Source organism: Equus asinus, chromosome 14 (assembly GCF_041296235.1).
Source record: "Equus asinus isolate D_3611 breed Donkey chromosome 14, EquAss-T2T_v2, whole genome shotgun sequence".
Classification (NCBI taxonomy): Eukaryota; Metazoa; Chordata; class Mammalia; order Perissodactyla; family Equidae; genus Equus; species Equus asinus.
The window spans coordinates 24,837,063-24,846,914 of NC_091803.1; the positions used below are offsets into that span (position 1 = coordinate 24,837,063).

The 9,852-nt window shown below is 54.2% G+C and overlaps 1 protein-coding gene across 3 annotated transcripts in view; it reads left to right on the forward strand.

Annotated features, from left to right (window-relative positions):
• ZNF629 (zinc finger protein 629) overlaps positions 1 to 7,817 on the forward strand; it is a 30,622-nt gene extending 22,805 nt beyond the window's left edge. For 2 of the 3 annotated variants that reach the window (XM_044746360.2, XM_014842375.3), the window contains exons 2-3: positions 1,629 to 1,736; positions 1,892 to 7,817. In XM_044746360.2, coding sequence (XP_044602295.2) covers positions 1,664 to 1,736; positions 1,892 to 4,425 — 2,607 coding nt within the window. In that variant the 5' untranslated portion in view covers positions 1,629 to 1,663 and the 3' untranslated portion in view covers positions 4,426 to 7,817. Of the gene's footprint in view, positions 1 to 715; positions 830 to 1,628; positions 1,737 to 1,891 lie in introns of those variants that run through there. The other variant, XM_070484581.1, reaches the window with a different exon arrangement.
• The last annotated feature ends 2,035 nt before the right edge of the window (positions 7,818 to 9,852 follow it).

The window sequence follows — 9,852 nt, forward strand, 5'->3', positions numbered from 1 at the left end:
TGCCTCCTCATGAGTCTTTGCCATGTCTCCTTGCACCACTGCCACCAGGCACACCATGCCCATCCCACACGGCCACCCAAAACCCAGGCCCTCCCCAGGGACTCTCTTAAGGGTCTAAACATTGTGGGAAGTTCTAGCACTTAGCTCCTGTGGCCCTGCTCCCTCATCCTGGGGTCATATCACCCTTTTTGGAGTGACAGCTCTCTCTGTTTTAACAGGAGGCCACTCTGAACTCCTGTTCCTTTGCTCTGTCTCCTTGCAAACTGATTTTTAAAAGCATTCGACCAAACAGGTTTTCCAGGAGCAAGGGGCATCTCATTTATTCATCTTTCATTTGTTTAACAAAATTTATTGAGCACCTGTTATGTGTTAGGCATGGGATGTAGTAGTGACAGAAGAGAACAAAGGGAACAGAAAAAGGGGGACCAGGCTGGGAGTGATAATGGAAGGCTTAAGTGGGGAGTTTTGGGTTCATAGATGCAGATCATCAGGCCCAGTCACTGGATCCAACCCATCCTTTTACACCCAGGGAAACCTCTTAATCCCAGGAGTTTCTCCATCCCATTCTCATGGCCAGCAGGCTCTGTCTGAGCTTTCCTCATCACCCGTCTCCTGCCTGTCGCCACGCTTGGGTTTCACATGACTCCCAAGGTCATCTCCCTCTCTCAGAGGCCGAGGGAAGCCAGACACAGAACCTTGCTCTTCTGGTCTTAGCTCTGCCACTTCCAGCCTGTGACCTTGGAGAAATCTCCCTGGGCGTTGATTTCCTAATCTGTAAAATGGACAGCCTGATTCCCAGGTCTCTTCACAAGATTGTGGGGAGGACTGGGTAAGCTAATGAGGACACCACAGCAGGCACTGTGTCAGCTGCTGGGTGGTCCCCACACACTTGTGGCTTCTCTCTTTTCCATTTCCCTCTCAAGGTAGTTCATGCAGAAGCCCCTGATGGCTTTAAACTGCCCCCTTCCCCTACCTCTGGCATGACCTTCTTCCGCTTGGATAACGGGGAAAGTGCCCCAGTCCTTTTGAAGGGCCCCTGCCCCCTCGGGGAAATTGGCGTGGTTTCTTTTTCCTTCTTTTCTTTTTCTTTTCTTTCTTTCTTTTCTTTTCTTTTCTTTTTTTTTTTTTTTAACTCTTCAAGTGTTCCAGGTAGTCTCAGTTCTCTATGGGGCTCATAAGGAAAGTTTATTGGCCCCAATTAGCAGCCCCATTAAGGAGGAAAATTAGAGTCTTAATGAGCTTCCTCTGATTAGCAAAATAACAGGTTTCCCAGCCTCTGGGCATCAGAGGGTTGGGATGAGAGCCTCCTTCTCCTGTGGGTGTCAGATACCTCTCCAGCCCCCAATCTGGGTTCAAAGGGTTATGACTGATGAGCTTTTAATTACACTCTTAAATTCACCTACTTGCTTAGTTGTGATCTTAAGATCTGGAGCAGGAATCAGGCCTGCAGGGGGGTTGGGGGAGCAGGTGAGAACTGATGCACAGAAAAATGGGGAGGTAGGAAACTGAAATTCACATAAGGAGGAATAAGGACTGTGGGATGGGCAGGTTGGGGAGTGGGGCTCGGAGAGTAAAGAAAAGGGAGAGATCAGCTCCCACTGTGTGCTCACTTCTCTCTTCTCCCCCAGGGTCCCCGGAATACTGGGCAGTCCTGAGCTCTGGGATGGAGCCTGAAGCAGCACTGTGGGGCCCAGATCTGCAGGGTCCTGAACAGAGCCCCAGCGATGCTCACAGAGGTGAGGGGCACAAGAAGGGACTGCAGTCCTGACAAGACAGTAGCCCCAGTTCAGGGAGGGACCCAGACTCTGGGGGAAACCCAGGGGAGGGAAGAGAGGCCTGACCCCGTGTTCTGAAAGGAGATGGGGGCTGGAGACTCCCTTTCTCTCTGTAGGTACCAAGAGTGGGAATGAAGAGGAGAGCCCCCACCAGGAAAGTTCTGGGGAAGAGATCATCTTGGGAGATCCAGCTCAGAGTCCAGAATTCAAGGACCCACCAGAGATGCCCCTGGAAAGACCCTCCCAGGATCCCTCTGTCCCCCAGAACCCCCAAACCCCACTGGGTCACCCCAACCCCTTGGACCACCAGACCCCTTTGGACTCCCCTGCCCCCGAGGTAGTCCCAACCCCATCTGACTGGACCAAGGCCTGTGAGGCCAGTTGGCAGTGGGGGACTCTGACCACATGGAACAGCCCGGCGGTGGTCCCAGCCAATGAGCCTAGCCTGCGGGAGCTGGTGCAAGGCCGCCCATCTGGGGCTGAGAAGCCCTACATCTGCAATGAGTGCGGCAAGAGCTTCAGCCAGTGGTCCAAGCTGCTGCGGCACCAGCGCATCCACACGGGCGAGCGGCCCAACACCTGCTCGGAGTGCGGCAAGAGCTTCACGCAGAGCTCGCACCTGGTGCAGCACCAGCGCACACACACCGGCGAGAAGCCCTACAAGTGCCCTGACTGTGGCAAGTGCTTCAGCTGGAGCTCCAACCTGGTGCAACACCAGCGCACGCACACGGGCGAGAAGCCCTACAAGTGCACCGAGTGCGAGAAGGCCTTCACCCAGAGCACCAACCTCATCAAGCACCAGCGCTCCCACACAGGCGAGAAGCCATACAAGTGCGGCGAGTGCCGGCGGGCTTTCTACCGCAGCTCGGACCTCATCCAACACCAGGCCACCCACACGGGTGAGAAGCCCTACAAGTGCTCCGAGTGCGGCAAGCGCTTCGGCCAGAACCACAACCTCCTAAAGCACCAGAAGATCCACGCTGGCGAGAAGCCCTACCGCTGCACCGAGTGCGGCAAGAGCTTCATCCAGAGCTCGGAGCTGACCCAGCACCAGCGCACGCACACCGGCGAGAAGCCCTACGAGTGCCTCGAGTGCGGCAAGAGCTTTGGCCACAGCTCCACCCTCATCAAGCACCAGCGGACTCACCTGCGCGAGGACCCCTTCAAGTGCCCGGTGTGCGGCAAGACCTTCACGCTGAGCGCCACGCTGCTGCGGCATCAGCGCACGCACACGGGGGAGCGGCCCTACAAGTGTCCTGAGTGCGGCAAGAGCTTCAGCGTCAGCTCCAACCTCATCAACCACCAGCGCATCCACCGCGGCGAGCGGCCCTACATCTGTGCCGACTGCGGCAAGAGCTTCATCATGAGCTCCACCCTCATCCGCCACCAGCGCATCCACACGGGTGAGAAGCCCTACAAGTGCTCTGACTGTGGCAAGAGCTTCATCCGCAGCTCCCACCTCATCCAGCACCGACGCACCCACACAGGCGAGAAGCCCTACAAGTGCCCCGAATGTGGCAAGAGCTTCAGCCAGAGCTCGAACCTCATCACTCATGTGCGCACCCACATGGATGAGAACCTCTTCGTGTGCTCCGACTGCGGGAAGGCCTTCCTGGAGGCGCACGAGCTGGAGCAGCATCGGGTGATCCACGAAAGAGGGAAGACCCCAGCTCGAAGAGCTCAGGGTGACAGCCTTCTGGGGCTTGGGGACCCCGCCCTGCTGACCCCACCCCCCGGAGCCAAACCACACAAGTGTCTCGTCTGCGGAAAAGGATTCAATGATGAGGGCATTTTCATGCAGCATCAGAGGATCCATATTGGAGAAAACCCCTACAAAAATTCAGATGGCCTCATCGCACACCCAGCCCCCAAACCTCCTCAGTTCAGACCCCCCAGGCTCCCTTTTGGAGGGAATTCCTATCCAGGTGCTGCAGAGGGCAGAGCTGACCCCCCAGGCCAGCCCTTTAAAACGCCTGAGGGGCAGGAGAGCTTTGGCCAAAGGCTGGGGCTGCTCTCCTCCAAGTCCTACATTTGTTCCCACTGTGGGGAAAGCTTTCTGGATCGTGCCGTGCTCCTCCAACATCAGCTCACTCATGGCAGTGAAAAGCCCTTTCTCTTTCCTGATTACAGGATTGGCCTAGGGGAGGGGGCAGGGCCCAGTCCCTTCCTAAGTGGAAAGCCTTTTAAATGCCCTGAATGCAAAAAAAGCTTTGGCCTCAGCTCTGAGCTACTGCTGCACCAGAAAGTCCATGCAGGTGGGAAACCCCAGAAGAGTCCCGAGCTGGGGAAGAGCTCTTCTGTCCTCCTTGAGCATCTCAGGAGCCCCCTGGGGCCCAGACCCTACAGCTGTTCAGATTGTGGGGCCTCCTTCCTGGATCGCCTGGCCCTCATCCGGCACCAGGAGACTCACACCCAAGAAAAGTCCCCCAAACCCGAGGACCCCCTTCCAGAGCCAGCCACCTTGTCCACAAGCCAGGAAGGTGAGGGAGAAGCCCCCACTCCCACAGGGAGTAACAGCCATGGGGATGGGGAAAACCCTAAAGCCCTCTTGGAGGAAAAGCCCTATTTATGTCCTGAGTGTGGAGACGGCTTCACGGAAGTCGCAGCCCTTCTCCTTCATAGGAGCTGCCACCCAGGGGTCTCCCTGTGAAATGGGTCTGGAGACCAGGGGCCTTTCTCTCCTGAGAGGAACACTGGATCTCCCCAAAAATTAGATGGGGAAAGGAGGAAAACCCTATCAGATTGTAGAGAAGTGGAGGATAAAGAACCCTGGGTAAAAATAATACTTTTACATCAGTGATGAGAAACCCTATGAAATTCTTGGTGGGAACCACTTATAAGGCAGTAGAGAAAAACTGTTGGGTTAGAAACCCTATAAATATGTAGGAAAAAAAAAAAGCCCTTTAAGTCTGTAGCAGAAAACCCCTATAAACCCTAGTGGATAAAAGCCCTATTAATTGTAGGAAGAGGTCTCAATATGTCTCTAGACACCCCTATAAAACTGTATTAAAATCCTTATAAAACTCTAAGGTCAGGGAAGTGCAGGGAATACAACAATGGCATTGACTTGGGAGGTGTGACCCTCAGAAGGTACAGAAGAACCTCCCATGAACTTGCTCCACAGTCTTCTCTCCCACTGGAGTATGGGAGGGAGCGTCTCTCCCGGAAGCCTCGGACAATTACACTGAGGAAAATGCTCAGCTGGGCAGTAGTGTGGGGTTTGGGTGGAACTGGGAAAGGAAAAGGACAAAGATAGGAGGAAAACAAATGATGAGGAGCCCGCAGACCCACAGAGGAGAAACGACCCAGGAACTAGGGAGAGAGAGCTCCTTGCACTGGGGCTTCCTCAGGGTGTGGGCCCAATCGTAGATGAACTGCATGTGTTAGAGGAAGAGGCCCATGGAATTCCTTATCAAAAGAACCAACAAATGGGAAAGAGAAAAAAAATGATGTCAAGCCTTTTTAAAGGCTGAAGTTTAGGGTGCATAAAAACTTTTAAGAATACTGGGAAACTACCACAAAAATTAGGGGGAAGAGTGGGGGATTTCTGTTAGAGTGCTTTGAGGGAAGCAAATCAAGGTGGAGAAACTGTGTTCATATGGAACCTAGCGACTCCAGGCTGCCCAGGCCTCCCTGTTTGCGGGAGCTTGTTAAACTGCAAGTGCAAGCAGATCCCAGCTCAGGCCACAGGGTTCTCCCCAGCCCGGCAGGATGACCCCAGCCCAGCCCAGCTGGGGACTTCTCTGCTGAGGGGCCTCCAGGGGTGGGGGGTCCCTCCTGCCACATTCTCAGGTCTCACTGTCAGGAGGTTTCTCCTGAACTCTAACTGCCACCAGTCTTGCTGCAGTGGCAGCCAATTTCCTCAAATCCTGTCCTTGGTTGGAGAAGGAGAAACACTGCTAGTCAACCTCCAAAGAATAAAGCCCTTCAGAGACTCAAGGGCTGTGTGTGGTTAAATCCTCCCTAGACTTCTCTTCTCCAAGTCAGCGAAAGCCGTGTGTGTGTGTGCCCTATGGCATGAGTGCAGCAAGTCAACAGAATGGAGAGCTCTGATTAGCCAGCAACTTGCTTTTAAACCTCACTCTTTCATCTGAGTTGTTAGCAAGGCTGCTGGCAGGATGAGCCAGCCTGCACATAGTGGGGGTTGTCCAAACCCCCCAGACTGGATCATGGGTCCCTGAAGAGTCTACGGAGGCTTAACCACCTTCCCCACCCTGGTACCTGGAGCCCTCTGAGTTTGTGATGATCCAGCCCAATCATGGTCTTGGAAAGGGACAGATTCCACCCACTTGGCACCTCTCCTCCTTTGCCAGAAACCTTCAGAGGGAAACGAAAGGATGAGAAGCACACTCCCCGGCTAGGCTCATATGTCCTCACACACCACACACAGTTACTTTCATTAACCCAGCAAAACCTGCTAACGTGACTGGGTGTGTGTGTGGCAGGGGAAAGAGACTGTTGCCCTCTAAAATGGTTGAAGAGAGGAAATGGAAACATCTGTAACAAGAATCCCACCCCCTAACCCGGGAGACTCTTAAAGGAGAGAACTCCATGCAGTACTGGGTCCAAAGGAAGTGCCCACTGACCCCACACTGGCACCAGTAATGCACTGTGGTTCTGGAGGAAGAGAACTGAGATGCTAGATGAAGTGGACTCTCAGGAATCACATCCCTGGAGAGGGTGACTCGGATTCCTACAAAGCTGTGGAAGAGACCTCTAATTCCATTACCTAAAAGTTCAGAAGGTGAAAGTCCATCTACCCTGCCGCCAAAGGGATGACCCTCCAATTTAAAGGATCAAAAATCTATACTATTGTAGGAGGAAAAACCCAGGCCTGCTGGGGAGAAGGAAAATGCAGGCCTCATATGATTGTGGGAAGACATTTGTTATCATCTACATAAAGCCCCACCCCACCCAAGTGCCAGGTTGGAAAGCACTACTGAGAGGGGAGAAGGAGCCTGCCTGCTGAATCTCTACTGACGGAAGTGTCAACAAAGGGGGTCTCCCTACGAGACTGAGGAAGAAGAGACAATCCTCTAAGACAAAGCAGATTGTTTTTCCCTCTAAGATGGTAGCAGAAAGAAAGTTCAATTGTAGAGACAAACTGCTTGTAAAGTTAGAAGCAGATCCCCTCGGAAACAGGCCTGAGGAATGTGTCTCCAGAAAAGAATCCTAGGGAGCAGCCTCTGGAGCTCAGGGGCCATTCCGAGAGGAGGTGGTCAGTGTGGTCAAAGGCTGACTGTAGGCCTATTGAGGACTAGAATGTAGCATACGTAGTAGGATGCTCGCATGTTGTAGGGATGGGTGAGGGCCAGGGGTCTCAGCTCCAGTACTGAATGGATGATGTGGACACGATCAGTCAGGGTCTGGGGTTTCATAGCAGGAAAGGAGCAGAGTCGGAGACCTCTGGGGTGTGAACTGTTCTCTCTTGCCCACCTCTCCAAACTCCTTTAACCAGATGCTTCCCTCCCAGAGCAGGCTACTTCTGGCAAGAACTAAGCAGGGAGCTGGCTTGGGGGAGGTGGCAGTGTCGAGTCCCTCTGACCAGCTCAGGCAATGGCCCAGGATTGTGGCCTTGCCCACCAAAACTGAGTCTAGAAGGCATAGTGTAGCCAAACCCTCTTGTCCAACTCCATGTAGGCCTGACTCTTCAGAAGTCCCCTGGTGGAGGAACCCAACAGACAGGGTCACAAAGCCATGATGAAAGCAGAGGAAAGAGCAGAAAGTCATCTGAGCTTAGGGTGAAACTTGAAACTGCTATGGATATGGAGGTCAGATGGGAACTCAAAAGAACTGGGCGTGAATCCTGAATGGTGGGGAAACTTGAAACCATCACAACCAAGAGGTGGGGTTCTATGACACTCGCCCCTGAGGTGAGCAGCTCTTAGACTCCTTTGCCCCCATTAGGGAAGTCCCACTCACCTGACTTGTCCCCCCTGGAGTGAGGAGAGGCCCCACTTTTGAGTGTTGTGTGTCAATAACAGTGTTGTGTCACCAGTGGTCATGTTGATTAGTTGAAGAGAATAAAGGGAATAAGATTTCCCAGGTGTTTTCTGTCTTGTCTTTCAAGCCTAGAGCAAGCTGAAAGCGCTTGTCCCCTCCTAGAGCCAGGGGCCACAAAAGCTCAGCCTAGCCTCAGGCTGCCCTGGCACCCTTTCCCCAGAGGCACTAAAATCTCTATCCAGTGCTTGCTAGTGGGAGCCTGAAGCTTTATAGAGTTTTACAATCCACACCCTGGCCGGGGGAGGGGGGGAATGTGCTAGCATGGTGGCAGAGCCAAGCAGCTTTTGTTGGTGCCTGACTTCAGCACCAGACTGCTGGGTGGCTGCCTGGTGACTCTGGCACTGGCTGGCTCAGGCCCAGCTGTGCAGCCCCAGGGAGGCCTCTCTGGCCACAACACCTGCACCCCCCCCCCCCCCCCCCCCGCCCCGCCAGGCTGCCACAGGGACAGCTCCTAAGATCTAGTTCCAGAAGCAGGCAGCCACTTCCCTTGGTTCACCTGGGTCCTGGGCATGGCCCAGCCCTTCCTCTGTTCTGGAGCCTCCTAGACCCTTGAGGAGAGGTGGATGGAGACCTGGCTTGTCATCTCACTGTCAGGAGGTAGCCCATAAGCCCGCACTGTGTGGAGGGGGTGAGGCCTAGAGAAGGGCAGCCATTTGCCCAAGATCCACAGCAAGGCAGTGAGGGAAACCGGAATGGCCAGGAGCAGGCTCTCCAGCCAACCAAGACTCTCCTCCCCCATCGCCGGACCTGGGCCTAGCCAGGGTTCCACACTGTCCGGGCCAGGCAGGGCTGCTCTGATGAATCCTCAGCCAGGCTTGCCTCAGTGCTATCTCCTGGGCCGAGGCCTGGCCATGGTCCCTGAGTGGCTGCCTGAGGTCAACATTTGCTCTAACCTGTCACCTGCCTCTGCCCCAGTCTGTTGGGGGCCTCCTGCCCGAATTAGGAAGCTGTCTCCCCACCTACCCTGTGTCTCTCCTTCCTCTTCCCCATCTGGAAAGCAAGGGGTGGGGCAGGGGGGAGGGAGGAGGGACTTGCCTTTCACATAGAGGTGAGTAATGAAGGCTATTCTATATTCCTTGTGTTCCTAGCCCTGGGGATACTGAGGTACATCAGAACTGGTCCTAGCACAGGAGGGGTCCTCAGTAAAGTGAGGGGACCACAGGGAAAGCACAGACACTAGAGCACAGTGATTGGTTTAGAGACTTGGCAGAAGGGGCTGTAGACCCAGACATGGTGGCTGCCACAGCAGAGGATCAGAAAACTGGCTGGAGGAAGTGATGTGAGGGATGAGGGTTGCAGGAACAGGAAATAGTACGTGTAGGGGCCAGGTGGTGGGAGATAGAGGGTGCATAACAGTTAGGTGTGGGGTTAGACCATAGAGGGGTAGGGACTGAGGGAAGGTAGAGAGCAGAGACCAGAGTCTGGAGCTTCTTGTTTGAGGAACTTGGGGATAGGGCACCACTGGGGGATTTTTAAGGAGAGTGACATGACCTTACACCCTCTCTCACAAATGGTGGTGACTTGCCAGGTCTGGAACTCAGGAAGGGAAACTGGGCTGGATAAGGAGTTGAGTCTTAGCAGCTTAGCTGTAGCCACAGCCATGGATAAACAACACTCATGGAGAGTGGTAGGGTAGAAAGGAGAGGTGTGGAGGAAGACAGTGTGTATGAGGAAAACCTAGGAGAGTGTAGCACCACAGGGCCCAAGGGAAGTTTTAGAGAGTAATCAATGTCAAATGCTCCACTGGACCCTGTGGCCAATCACAGACAGTAGCCCTCGTTCTGACTAACACAGGCAACTTCACCACTGAGGCCAACATCTCATCCCCAGGCGGCCAGCTGAGGTCAGGGCTGGTCCAGAAGTTTTGGTCTGCCTTTCCCAGAGGCCCAGGGTATCACAGTCACTGAGGCCACTGGGGCTAGTAAGGAGTCAAACATCCTGGGTGGAGGGGCCTGGCCAGCCCCTCAGGCAGATCCTCCCAGCACTGGACACGCTCATTGCAGACCAACGTTTATGGCGAGTTTACTGTTCTTCCTGCAGCATCAGTGCTTGCTCCTCCCACTGAAATTCTGTG